This window comes from Scyliorhinus canicula, chromosome 3 (genome assembly GCF_902713615.1).
Source record: "Scyliorhinus canicula chromosome 3, sScyCan1.1, whole genome shotgun sequence".
Taxonomy (NCBI): Eukaryota; Metazoa; Chordata; class Chondrichthyes; order Carcharhiniformes; family Scyliorhinidae; genus Scyliorhinus; species Scyliorhinus canicula.
The window spans coordinates 207,798,505-207,826,106 of NC_052148.1; the positions used below are offsets into that span (position 1 = coordinate 207,798,505).

The 27,602-nt window shown below is 42.0% G+C and overlaps 2 protein-coding genes across 11 annotated transcripts in view; one reads left to right on the forward strand and one right to left on the reverse strand.

Annotated features, from left to right (window-relative positions):
- Positions 1-13,569, forward strand: part of afap1 (actin filament associated protein 1) — a 296,334-nt gene extending 282,765 nt beyond the window's left edge. For all 3 annotated transcript variants that reach the window (XM_038792092.1, XM_038792095.1, XM_038792093.1), the window contains 2 exons: positions 739-903; positions 7,628-13,569. In XM_038792092.1, coding sequence (XP_038648020.1) covers positions 739-903; positions 7,628-7,654 — 192 coding nt within the window. In that variant the 3' untranslated portion in view covers positions 7,655-13,569. The remainder of the gene's footprint in view (positions 1-738; positions 904-7,627) is intronic.
- Positions 13,570-24,811: 11,242 nt separating this feature from the next.
- Positions 24,812-27,602, reverse strand: part of sorcs2 (sortilin-related VPS10 domain containing receptor 2) — an 840,628-nt gene continuing 837,837 nt past the window's right edge. For all 8 annotated transcript variants that reach the window (XM_038792097.1, XM_038792096.1, XM_038792100.1 and 5 more), the window contains one exon: positions 24,812-25,346. In XM_038792097.1, coding sequence (XP_038648025.1) covers positions 25,282-25,346 — 65 coding nt within the window. In that variant the 3' untranslated portion in view covers positions 24,812-25,281. The remainder of the gene's footprint in view (positions 25,347-27,602) is intronic.

Sequence of the window (27,602 nt, forward strand, 5' to 3'; positions counted from 1 at the left end):
GCTTTCGCTTTCGCGATGCTTCCCCCCTCCCCCCCCCCCCCCCCCCCCCATCCAAAGCGGCGCACTCAGAGAGTACGCCGCACGCCATATCGACAGCCTCAAGACATCCCCTGAGGCTCCCCGTGCTCGGCCCCCGACCGGCCGAGTTCCCGAAGGCGTTGGTTGCGTGTGGTCACATCCGTTGGGAACTCGGCATAACGGCTGCGGACTCAGTCCAGCACCGGCAAAGTCGGGGAAGGGCCGATCCTCAGGCAGGGGGTCTTTGCCTGGGGCTGGGGGCACTGTTGGAGGGTGGTATGAGGCACACAAGCCAGCCAAATGGGGGGCACTATTTTGTGGGCTGGGTCCGTGAGCGGCCACCACCATGTTGCATGACGCAATAGCTGCAGGCTGCCACCGTGCGCATGCGTGTCCACGGATCCGGCAATTCTCCTGGCCTATCGGCAGCTAGAGCTACGCTGCCTTGATGCTCGTCTCCAGCAAACGGAGGATCGGTGGCTGTTTTACCCCATTTGGTCTGTCATAAAACGCCACCGTTCCCACGCCGGCGTGGGGACATACCTCAAAATCAGAGAATCCAGCTCTCTATTCCTATTTCTATTTAACAGAAGGCAAATGTAAATATTAAAGTTTCTGTTGCAGTGCCTCAACACAGAGATTTGCAGAATATGTTATGTGTAACACAGAAGAGGCCCCTGAATTTGAAATATTCATTGCATTATTTATTGTTCTTTTCAGTCCCCCGTGTTTATGCATCGAACCCTGGATAATTCTCCAGCTTCCAGCTGTGATACAAGTGACACTGAGCCATCATCATTGCCTGTGAATGCAGCTGCTCTCGGGAGAAGACCACCTTCTATGGTTTCTTCCCCAAGTCGTGGCCACGTGCGCAGAAAGGCCAAGGTACGCCAGACTAACTCAACATTGCTCATCCCCTCATTTCAGAGAAGCTCATTGTTGCAGATATCCACAATGTAAGCAGCTGCCCAAGCAATTAGGAAAGCTTTCGCCTGGGCCTGGGATGCCTCATGTCTTTTGCTTATATCACTGGTATTATTTTAAAGGGAAAACACTACTCTCACATCATAAAAAAACAACTCCGTGCATGAGACCTGATGTGTATATATATCCTGGTAAGAAGTCTAACAACACCAGGTTAAAGTCCAACAGGTTTGTTTCGAATCAATAATTGGGTGAATGTCCGCATCATATATATATCCTGTGTGGGATGGACAATGAGAATGCAATATGCAATAGACATTGCTAAAGACTTGTCTGAGCTGGCTTTTAAAGCAGACCCAGGCAGGCCAGCAGCACGGTTCAATTCCCGTACCAGCCTCCCCGAACAGGCGGCAGAATGTGGCGACTGGAGGCTTTTCACAGTAACTTCATTTAAAGCCTACTTGTGACAATAAACGATTGATATTATATTATAGTCAGCCATTGCCACCACGAAAGTTACAACGGATGTTTCCCACAGAAATTAAGGATCAACACTTTATTAGCAAAGGGAAATTTGTTCTTGGGCTGTGGGCACAAGCAGTAGTTAATGGCCATTGCTCATAGCCTTGAATGGATTATGGCCTCTAGGGAGGTAATTGTGTAATTGTGGGAGAGAAACACGGAAAGCCAGGGAGACACGGAGGCCCTGGCTGTTTTAACAGCACAGCCTCATTATCATCGCCATCTCTATTTCCCCATACAGCTATTGGCCAGATTGACTGGCTGACCTGGTGGGAAAGCCAGCCATCCCTGACAATGGGGAGATATTTTGGCGTGGTCGGCTGCTCGCAACGCCAGTTGATGGATCTCTGTGTCTATTCGGAACCCTGGATATCCGTTATCCCTTCTTAGTTCCCAAATGACAGAGATCAAGTCTGTGCTTATTGGCAAAGCTCAGTTAAACTTTATTTGTCAGCTTGTGGCGCCCACTGGTAACTTTATTTTCAATACAACATTAAGAGAATTCCGACTAGCCCATTAGCAGGCTAGTCAGATTGATTGTCTTTAGCGAATACAGTGGTTGAGTTTAAAATACAAATCGTAGTAATTCTTCAAATCATAATACACAGTATAAAAGGACTGAGTGATTTAAAGAAAAGAAAGATGGAGATTTAGCAAAAGCAAGCCAAGAAAATAGCTTTCAGAAAGTGATAGATTGATTCTGGAATGGATTTTATAATAATATAAAATAATCACTTATTGTCACAAGTAGGCTTCGATGAAGTTACTGTGAACAGCCCCTAGTCGCCACATTCTGGCACCTGTTCAGGAAGGCCAGTACAGGAATTGAATCCGCGCAGCTGGCATTGTTCTGCATTACAAGCCAGCTATTTAGCCCACTGTGCTAAACTCATCCCCAGCCAAGTGATTCTTAAGAAGATTATTATCTTAAGGTTTTGCCGCCTTTACATCTGTGATTGGCTTTAACTAATTTATAATTCACTCAATTCAGCCAAAGTGTCTGTCCATCAATTTAAGAGAGATAGGTATTTAAAAATATCGGTGTGAATTTCCCATACCATTGCTTGCCAATTTCCCAAATTATTGACACCTGCATCCAACATAGACTGGCTGTTACTATAGAAACGGAATTGCCGTACTGGACAGCCGCCCAGTTTTTACTAAACAATAGGGTCCTTTAGCTAGTTGAGTCACTGACCTTGCGGACCTCAAGCAACTTGTGAAATGTGAAAATACAAAGTCTTATCTGATTAATTCCCAGCTATAGTTGCACTGAATTAATGGTTAATATGATTTGTGAATTATTCTTAATGAGTTCTCAATTAAACCTTTTACCTATATCATCTATAGCTAACTAGAAAAGCCAATTTCTATCAGTCGGGCATGGAGCAGAGGGTGGGAGTCCGGCAATCGGCAAGAAAAAGGATAGAGATCGAAGCTCTAGATTAGACCTCGAGATGAAATGGTGTTGGAGGCTGGCAGGAGGATCAGGGCTTGGCTTGGGTGGGGGGGGGGGGGGGGGGGGGGTGTCACGGATGGAAGCAGTGATGCGAAGCGGCGATTGGCAGATGAGATGCTGAGTGTTTCCTTTGGGGGGGGGGGGGGGGGGGGTACTCATTGATCTTCCAAGCCCATACAGGTGGTCCACAAGTTAGTAATTTGCTTTATCTAGCATTTCCCACCCTCTTTCTCTGACTAATTTTCTGAGCCCAGGGAAACCCTGCTGGTAAATTACATTTAAAGCAGGCTCCTAGCTGCTTAGTGGGGGCCTAATTTAAATAGAATAAAGTTTCTTGCCTCTCCAAGATTGGATGACCATACGCTATGATGTCTGTTGCTGTAATAATGGTGGCAGGCACAGAGATCGGTTCTCTGTGTGTCACCATTCTCTGGTGTTTCGTTTTTAACTAATCCTCTCCGCCTGTTATGGAAGATTTGAGTCAAGGCCAATGAGTCGTCCAGAGTTATATTTAGGCGCAGTGAGATATTAGGCTAATCAGGGAAGGCCCAATCTTTTGTCCAACAGACACTAATGAGCCAATTGGAGTTTTACACATACAGGGTAGTAAAGGTATATAAACCCTTACACGAATAGCCCAGTTCAAAAATTTAATTCTGAGATCATTGGATTTTGTGAGCCATGGTTGTTAAGGGACATGGAGCCAAGGCAGCTGAATGGAGTTCAGATACAGATCACATTGAATAGCAGGAGAAGAGGTTTGAGGTGCTGAGTGGCCTCCCCTTCTTCCTGTGTTTCTAACACAACAGCTTTTGTGGTTGTTTGCTACTGCTGACAAATTACCCACCTTATTGAAGTTGGTTCTCAACTTGCTGTGCTGGAATTTGAATTCCTGACCATTGGGTTGCTACGTTGGCAGCATAGCCATCAGAGTGCCATACTCTCTTATGTAACCAGTGTCTTTTATTGGGTAAAATGTTCCATCAGTCTCTTTAATTTGTATGAGTAAGTATGGTTTCCCTTCTGTTCGACAGTCAACGGTCATAAGGAAGTAAAATTGGGCAGGGCGGGGGGGGGATGGTAATTTAACCTTAACACAGCAGGAGGCAAATTGATGGGATCAGCATGACCAGTCATTTTACAACCTTTCCAATTTTACTTTCTACTGTCAGTTTCCCACTGGCAGGTTAGGTTAAAATAGCCATCCCCGGGTGGAGAGATGGCTGTTTTAACATAACCTGCCAGGTCTGGATTTTAAGTGGAGGGAGTGGCCCTGCCCAGATGCCAATAGGTCAGGAACGAAGTTCCTGCCACTGGCAGGAGAAGGCATGGCTGGATGTTATGGTCAGCAGGCAGCTAGTTGTATGAGTTTGTGGCTTTGGCCCCATCACCTCCAAGAGCTGCCAGCCATCAGATAGCTAGCAACTCAGCAGCCCCAGTAGCACCCAGTTTGTTTGTATCTTGCATCAAGTCTAGATGCTCAACGACGGTGATGTCAGTAAACAGGCTAAGTAGCCAATCAAATTGAAGAATTCTCACAGACTGCAAACCAGTATATTAAACACACTGATTACCTTTCACTTTTTAATATAATTTCCAAAGGGAAAATTAAATGATTAGAGCTGAAAGTTGAAATATGAGGATCCTAAAAAAAAGTGTATTTTCTGTTATAATGGAGAAATTTGACATTCAACAAATATAAAATTAGTTTTCCAGGAGGCAGAGACATTTTCCAGCGGTAATTACAAACATAGTACACCATTTGAAGCCCTATTACACTTTACTCAGCAAGGTGTTACTTATTCAAGGTTTTTTTTTTACAGTGAGGGTAATAACATTCAGGGGCATGTTCATATCAGTTCAGTGATTTTCCAATTGATTACATTCTGTGGGTACCTCAACAGCACAGCCTGTACAAGGAGCAGAACATTACTGACAGCAGCATGTGGATCTCTGTTTTATTGCAGTTGTGTGAATTCCAGAAATTGCTGGAAGTTTCAGAGGCATAATTTTTTTTTCTCTAAATGTTTTTATTCTCCATTTTCACATTTTCCTTCAAAATTTACACCTAACCCACAGACAGTAAACGGTAACAAATACAAAATCAATCCCCTTAACAATAACAACGATCCCATCCTCCCACCACCACAAACAACGGCCCACCTGTCAATATATGCATCCAATAAAACAAACCCTCCCACTGTGGAAACAAAAAACAATGGAGAAAAAGAAAAAAACGAGTCTGGGCCCGCCCATGGTCCCCAACACTCAACGCTGTCCAACCTCTGAAAGAGTACCGTACATGATACCCAAGAGTTATAAACCCCCCCCCCCCCCCCCCCCCCCCCCCCCCCTCCAACTCCTCCCATCCACTGCCTCTTGTGAAACTCGGACCCTGTTTTGCCAGGCTCCGATGGCCGCAGCCCCTCCCCCCACCTCACTCCCGTTCACTGGCTGGCTTAAACCGGCCAGCGTGGAGGCCCCCGCCCGGGTCCCTTTCCCCCTAGCCCAGCCCTAGGAAAGCCCAGAAATCCCCTTTTAGCACACAAACCCTGCATATCCACCTGCACCCCAAAGAGCCCTCACTTTGAGTGAAAGTCCCATCACTTCCCTTGTCCAAATATATACAACATTGGCTCCTTTAGCCCATACACCCGCACGCAGTGTATCAAAAAAAAAGAAAATACAGTCATGAGGTTACATCTGCACATGGCCATTTCTCAATTTCTCAGTTCTGCCACAGTCCTTCTGCCTTCGCAAACTCCTCCGCAGTTTCCGACGTTCCAAAATAAAAGTCCTTGAGCTTGTAAGTCACCCTCAGCTTTGCTGGATATACAATGCCGTACTGCACCTTGTTAATGTACAGTGCCCTCTTCACCCGATTGAAAGCAGCCCGCCTCCTCGCCAGCTTCACCGTAAAGTCCTGGTATACACGTATACCAGCTCCAGCCCACTGCACCACCCGCTTCTGCTAGGCCCAGCACAGGACCTTCTCCTTCACACTGTACCTACGGAAGCACTACCCTTGGCGGCTCACTCGCCTTTGGTACAGGCATCCACGACCGATGAGCCCGATCCAGTTCATATCGGGAGGGATCCTCCCCCTTCCCCAATAGTTTCGCCAGCATCGCAGCAAAATACTCAGTCGGCCTCGGCCCTTCAACTCCTTCGGGCAGCCCCACAATCCTCAAATTCTGTCGCCTGGATCTGTTTTCCAGGTCTTCCATTTTTCCTCGCAGATCCTTGTTAACTTCTATCACCTTCCGCATCTCCTTCCCCATCGAGGTAAGTTGATCACCGTGCTGCAATAATATCTCCTCCACTTCCTTCAGTGCCTCCCCTTGCTTCCGCACCTCTGCCACTGCGCACGCCACCGCCGTCGTCACCGGGGAAATCGCCTCCTCCACCAGCACACTCAAAACCTCCCTCATCACCTTCCTCATTGTCTGCATGTATTTTGTAAACTGCCTTTCGAATTCCGCAGCCATCACCATAGTTATTTCTTCAGCCATAAGCAATGCGGCCTCCCCTGGTGCTCCAGCCTCCATTTTCTTTACCGACCCCGCGGTGACCTTTCTACTCCCCAACGGACTTTCAGCTGTTTTCACGGCCGTTTTTTTTACTGGTCCTCGACATATCCCTTCCCTGTGCTTTCACCTGACATTTACCGCCTTCACTGCCCCTAGGACAATCCCCGACAATGCAGTTCCCGAACGGGAGCCCTCCAACGCTAGGCTGCCTCTTGCCCGCCGTCACCGGAAGTCCGGTTTCAGAGGCATAATGATGGTGAATGCAGTTTTGCTGTCAGTACTACCACAAAATTTGGGGCGGTACCTTTTTTCCCCCTGTTCTTTGTCTTCAACTCATTCATTCGTTTCTACATCTACAATATGCAATTCCTACTCCAAACCAAGAGTGGGTGGTTTGGGCCATTCGGCACTTTGGCACTGTAAGTGTTTATCACGTCGATGGTGTACTCCTTCAAACCGTTGCCAGTTGTTAATCATATGAACATGGATATGACAAAGTGAGAAAAGATCACGGTCCTTCTAGTTCAGCTTCTACCATTGTGATCTCAAGAGACAATAATGGAGTTATTGACTAATCATAGCAATTAGTCAATTAGCCACAACAGATCCATATATATTGTGACACCCACAGTGATGGAGATGTTTGAGAACCATACTTAGAGCCACCTGTTTCTTTCAAGCATGCTAGAGGTGCTGCATCATATATTCAGTTAACCCAGCCTTGACCTTGAGCTGGAAAAATCCAAAACCACAGGAGTGAGAACATTGGTCGCAGCTAGTATTCATGGTTGTAAGCTCAATAGCCAAATAGCATTCATTTTTAAAAAATAAATTTAGAGTACCCAATTATTTTTTCCAATTAAGGGGCAATTTAACATGGCCAATTCACCTATCCTGCACATCCTTTGGGTTGTGGGGGTGAAACCTACGCAGACACGGGGAGAATGTGCAAACTCCTCATGGACAGTGACCCAGGGCCAGGATTCGAACCCGGGTCCTCAGCGCCATAGGCTGCAATGCTAACCACTGTGCCACCGTGCTGCCCACCAAATAGCATTCGTATGGTATTTTTCTTATTGAAATAAAAAATATAGGCGACTTGAAAAAGTTATTAGATTCTATTCGAATAGAAAACATCTAATAGTTGTGCTCATTTTTCATTTTTGTTTTATAGGAATGGGAGCAAAAGACTGGAACATAAAAAAAGGAACAGTTCCCTTATTCAATATTTATTTCCTTAAATAATATGTACAAGACTGGAAGCACTGCTATTGAGTCCTTCAGTTCAAGAAACTACAAGGCCTGCCTGCATGGTCCTCAAATAACTTGCAGAAAGCTAGCAGCTATTCCATGTTGAAGTGTCTCTTTATGGTCCTGGATCAAAACTGAAGCAATTTTAATTGTACCCTTCTCCCATCCCACCACTCCCAAACCACCCTCCCCCCACCCCAACCATAGTTGATTGGCTAAGTGTGTTGCAGGGTGGATACTATCAACTGGGTGCTTATTCAAGAATGTTGTGTCATTTTAGTGGATAAATGTCACAATTCTTTTTAAAAATCAAGCAACAAATGACAATTTAAGCACTCCCCTAGCACAAAGAGAAACATATATATTTATTACAACAAAGGCATTAGAAATTGCCTTTTTAAGTTATGATTATATTAGAAGAGAAGTGGTTTGTGAATGGTGCTCCCTCAAATAAAAAGTTGCACAATACAACCGTGGCCCCATTCATTTCTGCAGTAGTCGCCCAATTTTGAAAATTACCACCCGATTTCATTGTTACCCTATGTAGATGAGACATTGAAGTGTCTTCCAGGAGCAATGTATGATTTCCGACAGCACATTTGGGCCTTATTCTAATTCAAGTTAAAACCCATTCATGTAGACAGACTTAAAATTGAGCCCATCTTGTATTGGTTCATTAAAGATAAAAATCACTGCTTGCATTTACCCAGCAAGGCTGATTTTGGTTCTTAAAAATGTGTGTTCGGCCACAGATTCAAGATATTGTACTTGTCATTTACTGTAGTTTGTCTCATTCCACCAATTTTCTAAAGTAGTAACTTCATCTCGCCTACGATGAAGAGGGTTTTGATACACAGGCAACTTTTGATATATAGTTGATGTAAGATAGTTAATGTGCTTTTGTACTTCAAGGAACATGTAATTGTGCGTAATTTTATTTGAAGTATGTCCATATTTAAAAATTATTTGCCAAGTTTCCCATGAATGCAATGGTGAAGAATTAAATGTAGAATATGAAAATGTGAACTACAAATAATTTTTGGATAGGCTTTGTGTTTCTGTACAGCATTGGTGATTAATCCTACATTTCAACAATGGGAATGAGAGCTACTTGGCTGTACTATTTTTATTTCAGAAACTTTTATCAACAATTTATTCCAATATTATTCTGTTGTCATAATCATATTAACAATTAAAAATAAGGGAAACATTCTCCCCGAGAGAAACAGTTAACATTTTAGGTCAATGAGCTAAGTGTTTCCAACATTTGCCATTTTTATTCCCGATGTCCACGTCCACCATCTGCAGCATTTTTCCTTTGCTTTGGAGAATAATCATTTAAGTTTTTCTTCTTAGGGCAAGTGATTTGTTATTGGTCTTATCGAGTCAGAAGTGCACATTTTCACTGGCTCCAAAAACCTTGTACACAAGTTGCAATACAGAAAATTTAGAAATTTGTGGTGCGATATCCCACCAAATCACTTGCCCTGGTTATTATTATAATGGTAAAAATACATTATATATCGCAGCTCTGAAACAACATTCCCAAAATATGGCAAAATAATTGATAAATGGGTAAGTATTACAACTGTGTTCCAGAAAATGAATATATATTTTGTCAAAAGAAATTCCATCCAATTACCATGCCTTACATTGTCTGTTATTTGTGCCAATTCATTGTCCTCATCTGATAAGTAATATTTTACAGCATTTTACTAGGCTATTCGACCCAACAGGTCAATGCTGGTGTTTATGATCCACACAACCTTACTCCATCTAACCCTAGCAATGTGTCCTTTTATTCCTTTCCCCCTGACATGCATTCAACCACTTTTTAAAGGTTTAACTAGAGGTTTCAATTTTGTATGGCATTCCTGAAAACTTGTAAATCGAAACATAGGCTAATTCAGTAACAAACTTAATTTGTGCAATTACAATTAAGTTTTGATTGTAACCAGTCTTGTTGATGGAGCGGCCAATTGCATAGCACCAGACGAGAAGGTTAAAGTAACACAAAATAATATGTTCTTTCAAACTGCTGAATTGCTAATTGCCAAATATCATTGCTGAAGATTAGGGTTCTTTTTTTATGCAAACATGTGAAATCAATTCAGTGACTTGATTTCCATCACAAAAATATTATGGAGACTCTGCAAGGCATTAGTGTGACAAAGGTTATGCAAAACATTTCTAGGCTCCTCTTCAATCCCCATTTAATATCCAGATTTCTAAAATATACCTGACCATGGTCAACTACAACACAAATTACTCTTTTGATCTTTAGTGCCAAACCACAAAATGTCAATTTGTGTAGTTGTGGACTACAAATGTGGTGCAGAAATGTATTTGGTAATGTAATGTTTATCTAACAATAGGACTATCTGAACCAGGGCTGATTTAGTTCAGTGGGCTCGACAGTTGGTTTGTGGTGCAGAACAAGGCCAGCAGCGCGGGTTCAATTCCTGCACCAGCTTACCCGAACAGGCGCTGAATGTGGCGACTAGGGGCTTTTCACAGTAACTTCATACTTGTGACAATAAAAGGTCATTATTATTAACAATAGTGCCAATTAACATCTTCCAGAGAAACAAAAACCTTTTCATATGTATCATTTTTACTTTCATCTGTGAGTCTGTTAACAATAAGCATTAATTTTGAGCTATGTCTGTTAGTAGAAAATCAGAGACAAATACCGAAGCTGTGATGCATTGCAATAGAACTAGACCGTGTGTATAAAGACCTGAACAAGTAAATTTCTATAATCTGAATGGCTCTGTTCCACATTGCCAGAAATGCCACAGGTGAATAATGAATGTGCCATGATCGGTGCTTTAGTCCCTAGCTGTTTGTGTGAAGTGCTCTGAAAATATGCATCCTAGCCTGGAGCTAATTTCCTCATTTGTTTTTTTTTAACATATGAAGCAAACATACATTACGTTTGCAGCAAGGAGGCAGTTAGGGCAGATCTCAGTTTATACTTGAAAGGGGTGTAAAGGCTGGTGGAGCATTGAAAGGCCTGGACCACATTTGGCTTAGTGACCTCATTCAAATACTGCTAGTGAACTGGACCACTGCTACATTTGTCAGGACCCTCTTTTTCAGGTGGCCATTCACACAGGCATTCATTTCAATCTTAAAGTGAAGCTCTCTGAACTGTTTCAGGACCTATTTGTTAAATTCTTTAAAGCCAAGTTAGACTGCGCAAGCTGCGTCTAGGTTTTCCGGACCTTTGGTGGCCCAACTTAAAGGGACTACGAGAGGCCACTGTAGAAACCAATAATCACTCACAGGCCATTGTTGGTGAGGTAGCCTGCCCAAACTGGAGCCCAGAAAAGCAGCAAGTGGCCCACCGAAGAGTTAGCTGCTCACGGTAATTTTTACATTATATCCAGTCCCATTCTATTGAACCATGGCTACATGCTGTCAGTTATGACCCTAAAAATGGGCCATAATTAATTTCCACCCCAATCGTTTAAAAAAGTCTCTTACCCAGGAGATGTATTTCTATTAAGGAATATTAATATATGCTTGACTTTATTTCTACTTGCTGCACTCTGAAGATTTTTTGTCAGTAGTGCTTTTTGCATCTAAAATAATCAACTACTATTTGTCTTCATGCCCATGTTTGTGCTGCCACTTTACAGTAATATCACATTTGCATTCTTTAAATCATGCAGCTTTTACAATGAGTTACTCCAAGTAGTGGACACAACATTGACTTTCACGACGCTGAGGACCTGGGTTCGATCCCGGCTCTGGGTCGCTGTCCGTGTGGAGTTTGCACATTCTCCCCGTATTTGTGTGGGTTTCGCCCCCACAACCCAAAGATGTGCAGGTTAGGTGGATTGGCTGCGCTAAATAAATTGCCCCTTAATTGGAAAAAATTATTGGGTACTCTAAATTTTTCAAAAAGACTTTACACATGGCAGATTGTCTTGTTGTTGCCCCCTTTGTTACATCTGTGAGGGCCTTTCTCCTCTACATAAATAGTTGCTGGTTGGTAAAGTTTATTTTCAAACTCACTAAGCCATTTTTCTTCAAAGTTCGCACTCGATCAGTTAGTTTAATTAACTTGTTAGCTAGCTGCCTGATGAGCAGAACAATCAGTGCTGGATATATGTCAACACAGCTATTATTTATATGTCTTTGCCTCTGAAATTGACTAGCCATCAGTGAAAACCTTACTCTGACTTGAGATCAGAATTTTTAGAAAGGTAAATGGGCAATTCTCTGACTTTATTTTTTCCAGAAAACCCAGCAAATATATGCAATAAAATGTTATTAATTCTACACCCAGATGTGTTCTGCTTTTGTAAATTAGTTTCATTTTGATTGTGTTATTTTTATGTTTCTGCTAAGCTGTCTAAGATGACTGACGAAGCTGCACACTTCTATTCTTCATGAACTGGGCTCTCATAGAGTTTGAATATATTTTAAAGGAATAATTTTATGAATTTACAAACCTGGCACGCAGTATGGAACACACGGAATTCAGGCAAATTGATGGCCTGCAGAACCTCAGTGCAAATTCCTGACATCAACTTAGCAGCAAAGCTGTGTGTGTCTGGAGTGCAAATTCAGCGCTCAGTCTGCAGTCTGGAAACTGGCCGGAAAAAGTTAATTTACCTCTTATAAACTTCTTTGAGCTGGAATCATTACACTGCAGCCAGACCCATATCCCTGCCGCCGACACATTTCTTGAGGTTGGCCTCCCAGTTGGGTCATTAATGTGTGGGTGCTTATTCAATGTGTGCAAAGTCCTTGACTCCAGAAAGTGAAATGCGTTCAGGACTAATGAAGAGCAAATGTTTTGGTCTTCCCCCCCACCCCCCACACCTCCCCCAAAAAGAAACCTCCCAAGGGCATCCAGCCATTGTATTGTTAATTTAAAACACAAACGTAAATTTGTGCAGAATTCTCTTATCCCCTGTATATATTATTATTTTTTACAACAGTGCTTGCATTTCAAGGGTAATGCAACTATTATATTTAAGTGAGAGCTTTTTGATTGAAGTTTCTTTCCCCTGGTGTAATTGAGCTACATAGACTAGGGGGAATCTGTCAAAATCCTTGAGGATGTTGTTTTCCGGACTCCATTGTTCTTTGCACACATGCGTTAGGCAGTGAGAATCCTGCATCTTACTGCAACCCGGTGAATTCTGGAAACGCCAGGTGAGCAGTCACCCCTTTTGCCCCACAGTGAGATTGCTTGCCAATATTTGATGTCTAGGCTTCTATGTATGGATTGCCACTTCTTTATCATACTAGAAGACACTTTACTACATCACATGTCACCAGGCAGCAGGCCTGGAGCTAATTCAAAAAGGGGGAAAAAAACTAAATCAAACTATATGAGAAACTAAGGGATGGAGAAGAGAATGTGTGAATTTAAGCTGAAATATTGCATGCCACATCTGAACTCAATTCATTCCTTGCATTTTAATTCTTATTTAGCTGATATTTAGGAGTGGAATTGAATTTTATGTTTGGCAAATCTTATTTCTTTTGTGCTGTGACTAAATATCCTGTATATAAGACCGTTTATGAAACTATGCTGATGACACATGCAAGAGGTTTTGAATCACAGCCTCACTGTGATGTAAATAGAACATCTGTTTTCTCTGTAGGAATAGTCAAGTGCTGGACTGTAACCTTACTGGTTTTTTGTTTTTAACTAAATTAAGTGACAATAATACACATCTTGTATAAACCAAGCTTGTAAATGATATCCTATTATTTCTGCACCTTAGTGTTTTGTTACTTTTATCTGTAAGCTGTTAATTAATGTTTTTGTGTATTCCAAACCATACCAGTTTTTTAAAGCAATACAAAAATACATTGTATATTAAAATAAAATGAATAAAAGAATTTGGATTCTTTTTGTGATAGCGTTTCCGATACAGAATGGAACCCATCTTTTTTTTTAATTTTTCCAATTAAGGAGCAATTTAGCATGGCCAATCTTATCCTGCGCATCTTTGGGTTGTGGGGGTGAGTTCCAGGCAGACACGGGGATAAGTGCAAACTCCGCACGGGGAGCGGGGGCCGGGATCTAACCCGGGTCCTCGGCGTGCGAGGCAGCAGTGCTAACCACTGCACAACCGTGCCGCCTGGAACCCATGTTTTTTTTAAATAAATTTAGAGTACCCAATTCATTCTTTCCAATTAAGGGGCAATTTAGCATGTTCAATCCACCTACCTTGCACATCATTGGGTTGTGGGGGCGAAACCCATGCGAACACGGGGAGAATGTGCAAACTCCACACGGACAGTGACCCAGAGCCGGGATAGAACCTGGGACCTCGGCGCCGTGAGACTGCAGGGCTAACCCACTGCGCCACCGTGCTGCCCACCTGGAACCCATAGTTAATGAATACTCTAGGATGTGATGTGTGCAACCAAATCCGTTTCTCGCAGGTCCACACATTCCTTCATGCTCGCAGGCTATGAACTCTACAGTTGATTAACACTGCTGGTGATTTTTAGGTTAACTCTGGGTAAGATACCTACTGCTGCTTTAGCAGCCAACAAAATTTCTGAAACTTACAATTATTCTAAAAATTACTGCAAGTCACATGATTTCCCCCCTTATCCCGGTAAATGTTGAAAAAGAAATTCCACTTCCCCAGCTGCCTGGAAGCCAAATGTTAACCAGCAGGATCATCGCTGCTAATGCCCTTCAGAACCAGAGCTTAGGGGACACAAGGTGCAGCCAGCAATGCCCTCTGAATGTTTTGTCCACAGGTGCTCCATTAGTTTCGCTGGTTAAGTTTTCCCACAGCACATCAGCAGGCAGAAATGTTTCTTCTCCCAGGAAGATTTGTTATTCAGATGGATGAGCTAACTGACACTGTTCACCGTTTTGCTTTGGTAGTGGCAGAGAGGTTGATTGCTGTTTTATTTTGGAAGTGTTATCTTTTGTGTTCTTGCTAGAATTTTGCAAAAAACTAAGGCCAATATAAATGTCAGTGCTCTGCCCAATGCTAGAATTCCCAATTGGTCCAATGCTCTAAAACGGACCTTCATTTTAAGGATAAAAATTGTTCAGTTGAAAACCATGGCCCAAGTGCATTCGTCATATTTTTGTAATACTAATACTTTTCTCAATATCTTTGAACACTAAACCATTTTGTAAGTATTGATTTTGGACTTATGTTAGCCTCTGTATTTTTAAGATCACCAGCTGAAGCCTGGGCTGGTGAACCTAAAATTCAGCCTATGGTGAATAACTGATATTTAAAGACTGACCAGATGAAATACATCACACATATCATAAATATCTCACATCAAAAACAGATTTCTTCAGGTGTCATGGTTGCTTTAAAATATATTGCTGAACCAAAACATTTAAAATCACAATCATATTGAATGCATCATTACATGACCACTGCCCTGAGAGAATTATATAGTCTCCAGGAACTACACTGACACATCTCCTGGTTGCTAACTTTTGATCCCAATATAAAAAAGTGCTCAAACTAAGAGTTAATCAACCCTGTATTTTTTATTGTCAAACAATAGTGTTACATTTGTGGATAAATTATGTACTGCATATACTCACGTAAAAGTCAAACTTCTCCGAGACCCATTTTTAGGCAAAATGTGAAAGTGGTAATGTTTCGAGGGGCTTACCAATGGGTGGTGGCATAGTTGTAATATCACTGGAGTAGTAATTCAGATGCACGGGCTAATGCTCACATAGCATGCTGACTCTGCAGTATGTTCCAATCTTGCCTCCATCATTTTATCGAGAATTAACACCATGACAGCTGGCGGAATTTATATTAATAAATCTGGAATTAAAGGTTAGTCTTAGTAATAGTGACAATGAAAGTATCACCAGTTGTTGTAAAAACCATTTGGTTCACTAAGGTTCTAGAGGGAAAGAAATTTACCACCATTATCTGGTCTGGCCTAAATGGGACTCCAGACCCACTGCAATGCAGTTGACTCTGAAATGGCCTAGCAAGTCACTCAGTTGTATCAAAACTGCTATGATGTTTAAAAGGAATGAAACTGAACAGATCACCTGGCATCGACCAAGGCACTGACAGCCAGCCTGTTGACCCTGCAAAGTCCTCCTACTGGGGAAGCGGTGGCATAATGGCATTGTCACAGGACTAGTAGCCCAGAGACCCAGAGTAATGGTTCAAATCCCTCTACTGCAGATGGTGAAATTTGAATGCAATAAAAAATCAGAAATTAAAAGTCTAATGATGACCATGAAACAATTGTCGATTGTTGTAAAAAAAACCCATCTGGTTCAATAATGTCTTTTGGGGAAGGAAATCTGCCATCCTACATGTGACTCCTGACCCACAGCAATGTGGTTGACTGTCCCCTCAAGAGCAGTTAGGGATGGGAAAGAAATGCTGGTCCAGTCTGTGACGCCCACGTTTCATGAACGAATAAAAAACAAGTTTCTAAACTGGGTCTGCGGCAAGTGGTGAGGGTACCAAGAAGGAAAAGCATACTTGACCTCATCTTCCATGATCTAATGGTCACAGATGCAACAGTCTGTGACAGTATCAGTAGAAGTGACCACCTTACACACCTTGTGGAGACAATGCCCCGTCTTCATAGTAAGGATATGCTCCATTATGTAATGTGGCTCTACTTCTGTGCTAGATGGGATAGATTTCAAATAGATCTAGAAACTCAAGACTGGGAACCCATGAGGTGCTGTGGGCCACCAGCAGCAGAATTGTACACAATCACAATGTATAAATCATGGCCCAGAATATCCCCAACTCCACCGTTAACATCAAGCTGGAGGATCAACTCTGGTTTAAAGAAGAGTGCAAGAGGGAATGCCAGGAGCAGCACCAGGTATATCTAAAAATGAGGTGTCAACCTGGTGAAGCTGCAACACTCGACTACTTTCATGGCAAATAACATAAGCAGCATGTGATAAAACTAAGTGATCCCACAACTAATGGATTTGTGGAGGAAGCTCCACAATTACCCCATCCTCAATGATGGGGAACACAGCATATCAGTGCAAATGACATCACAAAATCCCCCACTATCCAATTTCTGGGAAAGTTTAGTATGCTCATGGCTCACATAGACTGTCCACACTGACTCTGCAGGATGTTCCAATCTTGCCTCCATCATTTTATCGAGAAATAAAAATTTTATAGAGCTCCCAGATATCTCAGAGGGACAAATTGTACTCTGGCATCCACCACTGTAGCAGAAAAACCAGAAAACACCTGCTTCAAATCCTGGTTTCTTTTTTGCTACTCTGAATGCAGAGCTGGGCAGTGAGCCAAGTCAGAACGGACTGTCACTGGAAAGGTGGGAGTCAATCCTTTCGCAAGGCATATGATAAATTAAGGATTTTTGGCCAAAAGTTAGTGGTTGACTTTTACACGAGATCCATCATTATTAGGTGTATATGAAATTGACTATTACTCGGATATATGCAGTAACTTTGAAAGATATAAATTAGTCATATGAATCTTTGATTTTTTGTAGAATGCAGTTATAGGTCTTTGGTTTCTGCATTAAATACTAAAAGGAAACCCACAATATGCTGTACATTACAAATTACTGTCCAATACATTAAAGAAGCAACCTAGAGTGCATTTTGGATCCATGTGTTTATTAAACAAAATTTCAAGTGCATTCACATTCACATCAAGGCATACCTTTGAATGCGATCGAATACACAACACACTACTTAGCTCGACAGTTTGTAAAAATTAATTATGCACAGTGCATTAATCAAAATATAAAGATTGAAAAGATCCCGTTAAACAAAATAAGTACCGCATTCAGGCATTTTTGTGCACGTATTCTCTGTGCACGGAAATTAGACACAAACAATCAAATGATGATCGATTACATTGTTCAATCAAATTGTAAATCTGTGTTAACAATTATAAGTAGCATCTCCAAACAAATAAATATACAGAGTTCATATTTTTGTTGCAACAAGTAGGTCTAGCAGTCTACAAACATTACTATAGCTATCAAAAAAAAATTGTGACCTGGGAAATTATATACAAAAGCGATGTACAGATAACAGGCTCCGTTTACCAATCATACAATTATTGTGGGTATATCTATGTTGTGTGCAGTATCATCACTTGTACTGCAGAGTGCATCATATGAACAGGTTTCCTTGACCCACAGGTAACCAAAATGTCTTCAGTTAATTGCCTCTTCCTGCATCAACAGTGAGGCAGAGCTCTCATTTAATGAATACAAAAAGCATTCTTCCTTTTGGAAATACCATGGTGACTTGCCATGTTTATATAGACTGTCCAGTGCGATTGAGTGCGTGTGTTTATCAATAAAAGTGCTTTTAATTTTTTTTCAATTAAAAATGTTCATTTGAATTACTTAAAAACAGCCTTTCAACAAGTACCGTACAAAGAGCAAAATTGCAAATTTGAAAATGAAACACTGAATACATTTGGTATCTGGTAAATTAGAGTGCAGTTGTGAGCACAGATGGTTAAAAAAGTGGACACTGAATCTGTAAGGGCACTGATTTTACAACTAAACAATCTGAAGTCAGTGTAATACTCAATACCTTAACCTGAACTCCATGTTTGTTGCTACAGAACTCCTGATAATCCATGTTGTGACATTAGTGGAATCCTGTGTGGTGTTTTCCTTTTTATAAAAAGCTCAATTACGAATGTCTTACAATAGTACACATCATTGAATACGTTTTGTTGATATGTACATTTTGCATGGTTACCGTGATTCCTCCTCGGGAGGACAATGGCAGCCTGGGTTATACAACTCTTCAATGCCACAGTTCTTGATGCCAGACAGATAGGCTGGTAGAGATTATACTACTGCGGAGGGGATTGGGGATTGACCCACTTCTTTATTCTTTTCCTCCTTACATATGAAGGTGTGGAACTCGCTACCAGTTCTGGGAGCTCCCCAACTGCATTGAGTCAAGTTCTAACTACAGCACATGTTGGGCCTAGGGGTGTGTGAACTTCTTCCCAGTCTCTCTTGCTCTGCCACATATTTATGCATGCAAACAGGATAAAGATTAGGTGATGGAAGAGGAGAGGCTTGCTCCGAGGTTGTTCAACCCCAGGCCTTTGTAAAAAAAACATATCCGTTGTGTCTGTTCCTGTGCTACCGAAATTGCTGATATTTAAGACCAAAATGGCACCGACCCCAGAGTTTGTAAAAGGGCCTGGTGACAATGGGTTTCCAAAAGCTGGGCTGCTAGGTGAAGCACCTGGTAAAAGTAATCAAACCAACAGAGCCTTGCCAGCCAGTCACAGAGTTAGTCACATTAATGGTGATCATGAAGATGTCCATGGTTTGCAACATCTGACCCATTCAGCTGAAAGAAATGACAAGGGAAACAAGAGGCCTCGTAGGGACAGGAGAAAAACTAAGGTGATAAAAAGCGAGGCCAAGCCTAAGTCAATGCTGGCCTGTAAAGGACTGCCCCAAACTGATAAATCAAAGCTTTTTCTTTCAAGATGTGGACAGAAATATTCTTTACCAGAAAAATAACTGATTTAGTCTCCATAGTGAAATGTTAAGAAGACACATCCTCAAATCTGTTCATTGTCAGGCACAAGAAAACTTATCAGCAATAGTTTACCAATTGAGATGTGTAACTCTACACTAATGTCTGTTCAGTCTCCATTACATAGAATTTTACACAGCATATAAACAGATCACTCACCCCCGAATGTCTAATTTGGCATTTATGTTCCACGTGAGCCTCCTCAAGATGAAGCGAGACTTTATCTCACCCGATCAACATATCATTCATAATGGTACTTGACAGTGCTGTAAGTGCGTGATTTGTGTAGCAAAGATGATTTATACAGCCAAGAATATGCCAACGGTCATTACAAACAGCATCAAATAGAAATAGCATACTAAATGGGGTCTCCAGTGCAGCAATGATATAGTATCAGAATACCATTGTCAGTAATCTTGTATCAAATTGTACTGATCCCATGTGAGACAGATAGACATAAAGAGAGGCAGAAGGAAGACGGGAAGGGATAGGGATACATGGACAGTTACAATTGAATTCACACACGGGTGGTCAGATTGACCCTGATAACACCAGGGAAGTCAGCAGTAACATTCTACTTCTATCACAGTTTGAGGGAATTATATCGCATGACTATAATATTAATAGAACTCCAAATATAACAGCCATATTTGAAAAAAAAAACAATTTTCACTTGCTTCAGTTAACTGATCTTAAGTTAGCAATGGTCACAAAGAGGTGGCAAAGAAATAATGGGTATCATACCTAGAGCCATTGTACAGTTAATGGAGGATCGCGTACTGTCAGTAGTAACTTCAGCTAAATAAACCTGAACAACCACTTTGTTCATATGGTGGTGCTGAGCTAGTAGACAGGTACAGAAGTATGGTGGTGGTTACAGCAAACTCTGAAAGGAGGAACCTGCCTTTCAAATGTTTAAAAACTACTAACAGTACGTGCTAAAACAATGGAATATTATCCCAAGTGATGCCTCCAACCCATGGGTGCTCAGATTTTAATACCATTGTTCTCAGCAACAGTCCCACCTGTACATTGCTTTCCGTTTACATATTCAAAAAACAGCTACACAGAAGGCAATCTTTTAAATAATGTAACAAATTGGCTATACATTTAATATTGGAGGAGGCCCCAATAACTGTGTAACTGAGGGTTCGCAGCATCAGGATCGGAAAATTAGGAACAGGAGTAGGCAGGCCCTTGAACTTGCTTCGCCATTCAATTAGATCACGGTTGATCTGCACTTCAACTCTATTGCCCTGATTTTGCTCCAGATCATTTGTTACTCTTACTCAAACAAAAGCAATCTTGAAAGTTCCAATTGTTTCATAGGAGGGAATTCAAGGTTTCCTGATTTCACACCTAAATGGTCAAGTTCTAATCTTAACATTGTTCTGAATGACCCTCACTATTGGAAACCTTTTTTAAAAATTAATTTATGGGATGTGGGCATCGCTGGTCAGGCAGAATTTATTACCCATCCCTAGTTGTCCTTCAGAAGGCGGTAGTGAGTTGCCTTCTTGAACCGCTGCAATCCTTGAGGTGTAGGTACATCAACTGTGCTGTCAGGGAGGGAGTTCCAGGATGTTTCCCCAGCGTCAGTGAAGGAACAGGGATATATTTCCAAGTCAGGGGGGTGTGAGTTGGAGGGGAACCTCCAAGTTTTGGAGTTCCCAGGTATCTGCTCCTCTTTTCCTTCTGGATGGTAGTGGTCGTGGGTTTGGAAGGTGCGGTCGAAGGAACTTTGGTGAGTTACCGCAATGCATCTTGTAGATGCCACTGTTTGTCGGTGCTGGAGGGTTTGAATATTTCTGGGAGGGGAAGCAATCAAGCGGACTGCTTTGTCCTGGGTGGTGTTGAGCTTCTTGAGTGTTGTTGAAGCTGCACTCATCCCGGCAAGGGGAGTACATTCTATTACACCCTGACTTGTGCCTTAAAGATGGTGGACAGGCTTTGGGGGGGTCAGGAGGTGTTACTCACCATAGGATTCCTAGCCTTTAACCTACCCTGATAGCCACAGTATTAATATGGCTAGTCCAGTTCAGTTTCTGATCAATGCTAACCTCCAGGATGTTAATTGTGGGGGAATCAGCAATGGCAATGCCATTGAATGTCAAGGGGAGGTGTTTAGATAGATCCTCTCTTATAGGAGATGGTCATTGCCTGCCACTTGTGTGGCGTGAATGTAACCTGCCACTTGTCAGTCTATTTGGACATGGACTGCTTTATTTTCTGAGGAATCGTGAATCGTGCTGAAATTTGTGCAGTCACCTGGAACATCCCCACTTCTGACCGTATGATGGACAGGAGGACATTGATGAAGCAGCTGAAGATGGTTGGATCTAGGACACTACCATGAGGAACTCCCGCAGTGATGTCCTGGAGCTGAGGTGATTGACCTCCAGCCACCACAACATCTTCCTCTGTGCCAGGTATGAGTCCAACCAGTGGAAAGTTTTCCCCCTAAATTACCATTGACTCCAGTTTAGCTAGAGCTCCTTGATGCCATACTCGGTCAAATGCTGCCTTGATGTGAAGGGCAGTCACTCCCACCTCACCTCTGGCATTCAGCTCTTTTGTCCATGTTTGAACCAAGGCTGTAATGAGGTCAGGAGCTGAGTGACCCTGGCTGAACTCAAACTGAGTGTCCATGAGCAGGTTATTGGCAAGTAAGTGCCGCTTGATAGCACTGTTGATAACTTACACTATTCAATCCTTTGGATATTTTATACACTTAAATCAGATTACCCTCAATCAATGCTTCCATCCAAAATATGAACTCCTCTTTCCAGGGGCAGTGTCTTTAAAAAAACTTTTTGACATTTATGGCTTTGACAAAGGGTCCTCTGGACTGGAAATGTTAGCGCTTTTCTCTCCCTACAGAAGCTGCCAGACCTGCTGAGATTTTCCAGCATTTTCTTTTTTGTTTCAGATTCCAGCATCTGCAGCTTTTATGATTTTATTTTGACATTTAATGGATTTCCTTTTTGTCTCAGCTTTGAACAACCAGGATCAGCTAAAAGAAAAAGAACGTTGCAGCAGCGAAGAGCTCTGAAAGGATGGAATGAACAAAGGCTGGGGACATTCGGAAACTGGAATCATATAGCACAGAAGGAGGCCGTTCTGTAGCACTATTCACCTTATCCTATTTCCTGCTCTTTCCCCATTATCCTGCAATCTTTTCCTTTTCAAGTCTCTATACGTTACCTTCCCATTCCCATTTTTGCAATTTCTCTTAAACCTGCAACACCTGACTGCTCACAATATTGCCAACGTAAACCATTTCTCTCTCCCTACTATATCATTACCATTCTTAATTGTGGGCACCTCTATTAAATCTCCCCATAAGCCTCTCTGCTCCAAGGGGAAGGATCCTAGCTTTTGCAGTCTCTCCACAGAACTGAAGCCGCTATACCTTGGTACCAATTTGGGAAATCTCCTCTGCATCCTCTCCAGGGCCTTGACATTTTTCCAGAATTGAACACAACGTTCCAGCTGAGGACTAACAGCTTGGAGAAACTGAACTGGTCTCTTTTCATTGGGAGATAAAGCACAAAAGGAATGTTCCAGTTTCATTCAGCAAAATGGATCCAATCTTGACATCCAAAAGTAATAACTGCTGCTTTTTGTCATTCATTCCTGGGTGTGAGCGTCACTGGCAAGATCAGCCCTGATTGCCCATGTGAAGATGGTGGTCAACAGTCTTGCTGAACTGCTGCAGTCTTCATGGCGAAAGGATTTCCAGATTTTTGACCCAGTGACAGTGAAGGAATGACAATATAGTTCTAAGGGGATAGGTGGGGGGAGTGGGCCTAGGTAGGGTGCTCTTCAGAGGGTCGGTGCAGACTCGATAGGCCGAATGGCCTCCTTCTGCAATGTTGGAATTCTACGTCAGGATGGCGTGTGGCTTGTCAGGCAAGTTGCAGGTGCATTCATTTGTTGCCCTTATTCTCAGTGGCAGAGGTCACGGATTTGGAAGGTGCTGTCAAAAGAGTTGACGTGTTGCTGCAATGTATCTTGTATATGGGACCCATTGTTGCCCCTGCGCACCAGGAGTGGAGGTGCTGAATGTCGAAAGTGGCGGATGGTGTGATGATCAAGCGAGATGCTTTTTCCTGGATAATGTTGAACATCTTGAGTCTTGATTGGTGCTGCACACATCCAAACAAATGGAGAGTATTCCATCAGACTTCTGATTTGTGCCGTGTAGATGGTGGATTGGGTTTGGGGAGACAGGTGGTGACTTATGTGCTGCACAATTCCCAGCACCTGACCTGCTCTTACAGCCACAGTATTTAAGTGACTGGTACAGTTAAACGTCTAGTAACCTTCAGGATGTAGATAGTGGCCCGGCCCCGGGTCACTGTCCGTGTGGAGGTTGCACATTCTCCCCATGTCTACGTGGGTCTGACCCCTGCAACCCAAAAAGATGTGCAGGGTAGATGGATTGGCCCCGCTAAATTGTCCCTTAATTAGGAAAAAAAGGATATTGATAGTGAGGGAATCAGAAATAGTCATACAATTGAATCTCAAGGGCAGGTGGTTAAATTCGCCCTTATTGGAGATGGCTATTGCCTCACCCTTGTTTGGTAAAAATGTTACCTGCCACTTATCATCTCAAGCCTGAATGTTGCCCAGGTCTTGCTGCACGCAGGCACAGACTTCTTCAATATCTGGCGAGTTGGGAATGGTACTGAACAGTGCAATCATCAGCGAGAATCCCCAATTCTAATTTTATAACTGAGGGAAGGTCATTGATGTAACAGCTGAGGTGGCTGGGTGTAGGACACTACCCTGAGGAGTTCCTGCAGTAATGGCATGGGGCTGAGTCGATTGGTCTCCAGTAACCATAACCATCTTCCTTTCTGCAGAGTAGGGTTCTAACCAGTGGAGAGCTTTCCCCTGATTCCCAATTGACTTCAATTTTACTAGGGTTCCACAATGCCAGTCAGTCAAATGCTGCTTTACTGTCATGCACAGTCATTCTCGCCTCATGTCAGGATTCTGTCCATGTTTGAACCAAAGCTGTAATGAGATCTGGAGTTGAGTGTCCCTGGGAAACCAAACTAAGCAGGTTGTTGCTGAGTGCTGCTCGATAGCTCTGTATTAATGTGAGATTGCAGAAAAAACACCTTTGCTCTGTCTCTGAGCACTGAGGAAAGCGAATGTAGCAGCCAATTAATTTATAGTTTTTACTGTTTCCAATTGGGCTATTAACTAAGATGGGTGATCAAATCAAGTGATTACCTTACCAGCACTGCCAAGTCGTTCTGTGAGAGCAGAGCACAAGACAACTTCAAAAAGTTACATCGTATTTTAGGGAAGTCCAAAAAGTTGACATTAATTGGAGAAGCAGAATGAAAATTCATGTAAAATGATAATAGGATAGGAATGCCATGAGAATGAGCTGGAAAACTATGGGATCAATTTTTGTTCGCCCTGCAATGGGCGGGGTCAGCAGGTAGGATGAATCACCCGCCCATTATAGAACCACTTAATTTGAGTCTCCTTGAGTGGCAGGTTCTATAGTATGCAGTGAAGACAAAGATTTACTCCTGTAACGTTTCAATAAACTAGATTGTTTGACACCCAAAGTGTGAATTGACAACTTATTTATCCTTTCAAAATCAAATCATAAAATCTTTCAGATGTAAAAAATTCATTCATTCAAATGGAAATAATTGATGGTCCTTATGGGAAAGTGGCAAATTATATGCAATGTATCTTTCTTTTCCACAAACAGATTAAAAGAAGGGAAAGAGAGAGGTTCACTTAGCATTTTAAAGGCAACTTGTTTCTCCAGTCCAGTAGAGCTCATTCATATGAAAATACAGTGCCTGGCACAGTAATAATAACTTCAGGGTTCCATTTTGTGATGCCACGCTCTCTGTAAGGGTGCTTCTAACACGCTGATGCTTGATTGAAGACTTAGTAACTATTGGAGGCAAGATTATCCACAGTCCCAGCACCACAATGGAGTTCATCTCACGGCCTCACTTCCTCCCATCCCCAGGAACAACAAAATAAAATGGAGGTGAGTCTTAACACTACAGCCGGAGCAAACATCAGCTACTCAAGTAATTGTGCGTTTCCCGGGAGTTTATGCTCAGAACCACAGAAGAGTGACCGCCTGTATCAAAGAATAAAAGACAGAAAACAAATACCAATTATAATTTGGACATTTCTGTATCCTAATGTTCATAAACACTCAGTCTCTATGCTCTTATCTCAATGGAAGACAATGGCTGGCAAACTGGTTACGGTTCAGTGAAAAAAACTGAAAGTTGCAAATTTATCAATGGTCTACGGTGGTTATAAGGGCTGCTCATCAAGCTGCTTTTGACCTTGAAAAGTTTAAGTAAAACATGCTCAGACCAGTTTGTTTGTAAATTTGTCAGTGAGCTCTGTCATTAAGCCCTTGATTAACATATTTATAGGGCGAGTCTCCTATTTTCGATAGGCATTTTGATTTGTTCGATTTATTGTCACATGTACCGAAGTACAGTGAAAAGTATTTTTCTGCGGCCGAGGGAATGTACACAGTACGTACATAGTAGACAAAAGAATAATCAACAGAGATCATTGACAAAAGGTACATCAATAAACAGTGATTGGTTATAGTGCGGAACAAGGGGCCAAAGTCCTTGAAGGTCGTTGGTAGTCAATGTACCAGCCAGTGCCCGAGCGATGGGAATCGTTCACAAGGGATCACTGCACAAAACTGATCCCCTCAAACCCTATTCTTGCCCAAAAATCAAGCTCATCAGAGAAGAATAAGTGATGTGCCCCATTAGTATTCAGAGCTTCAACATGACGTTTGAAATTCTCTGTGAACTTCCCTATTTTACTGATTATACCATGTATATAATATGGGGCAGAGTAGGGGTTGGACATCTGGCTTATGATCCCAAGCCTATTTTCTCAGGTGGCCACCTATTAAATCTACTATTTGCACTAGAACGTGAGAACATTGAGCTTCTTGTACAGTGCCGAAACATACCAATTCCGGATAAAAGTAATGCATTGTGCTTCACTCCCTCTATGCAACATTAGAATACAAGTTTGTCATATTGTCAGGAAAAATACAAAACAGATTTTCCTCTTCATTTATCATTCAACTGGAAATTGGAAAACATTAGAGCAAAGGTTTGCTCCACACAAGGTTGCTTAAGTACAAAATTCATTTTAATGAACATTAGTTGTGATTGGGGTACATTTAAAATTGAAGTAAAATTTAATCTATAAATGTGGCATTTGATGGTGAAAAATTGCCAATTTACTAATTTTTTAAAATATGCAATGTATCTCTTCCTGCCAATTTGGAATAATTCAAAATAAATCAAGCAAAAGTTTATAATGAAGGCCCAAACAGTCGCCGGTGTGTTGCGACTAGGGGATTTTCACAGTAACTTCAGTGCAGTGTTAATGTAAGCCTACTTGTGACACCAATAAAGATTATTATTAATATTAATATCACATTTCATACACAATTGCCAACGTGCATTTTGAGAATGTGCAGAAAATGTATGATTTAAGTTAAGAAACAGAAACATCATCAGGGAGTAGTTATTAGTTACTCTTCAGTTTAAACCAATTACCCTGTGCAGTTTAGTATTATCAGAGCTGATCTGCCTAATTACATACTGCTGTCATCACCTTTATCTCAATGTTCTTCCATTGTCTTTCAATCTCAAATATAGAATTAAAAACTGACCTCGCATTTATTACCATTTGCACAAAACAATTCCATACTTCTATTACCATGTGTGTCGAAGGGTCTCATACTTTCAATCCTCAGCGGTCTGGCTCTATTCTTTATATTATGCTCCTAGTCCTAGATTCCTTAACCACCCAATCCTCCTAACCTAACCTGCACATCCCTGAACCCTAAGGGTCAATTTAACATGGCTAAAACACCTAACCGGCACATCCTTGGACTGTGGGAGGAAACCGGAGCACCAGGAGGAAACCCACACAGACACGGGGGAAAATGCAAACTCCACACAGTCACCCAAGGCCGGAATTGAACCCTGGTCCCTTGGCGTTGTGAGGCAGCAGTGCTAACCACCACTGTGCAACCGTGCTGCCCTTAAACTACACAGTGGAGGAAAATTAGAAAATCAAAGTTAAAGAAAAAGGTTGGAGTGTAGGTTAGTGACGAGGTGGATTTTTAGGAGAAAAGGAAGGAAGGAATCAGACAAGAGTTGCAAAATTTGATAATAGAACAAACTTAAAGACTTTGTGTCTGAAGGCACAAAGCATTCGGAACAAAATGAATGAGTAAACAGCGCAAATTGAGACAAAGGTGTATGATTCGGTAGCGATTACTGAGACATGGTTATAAGGAGACTAGGTCTGAGAGTTGAATATCCAAGGGTACTCAGTA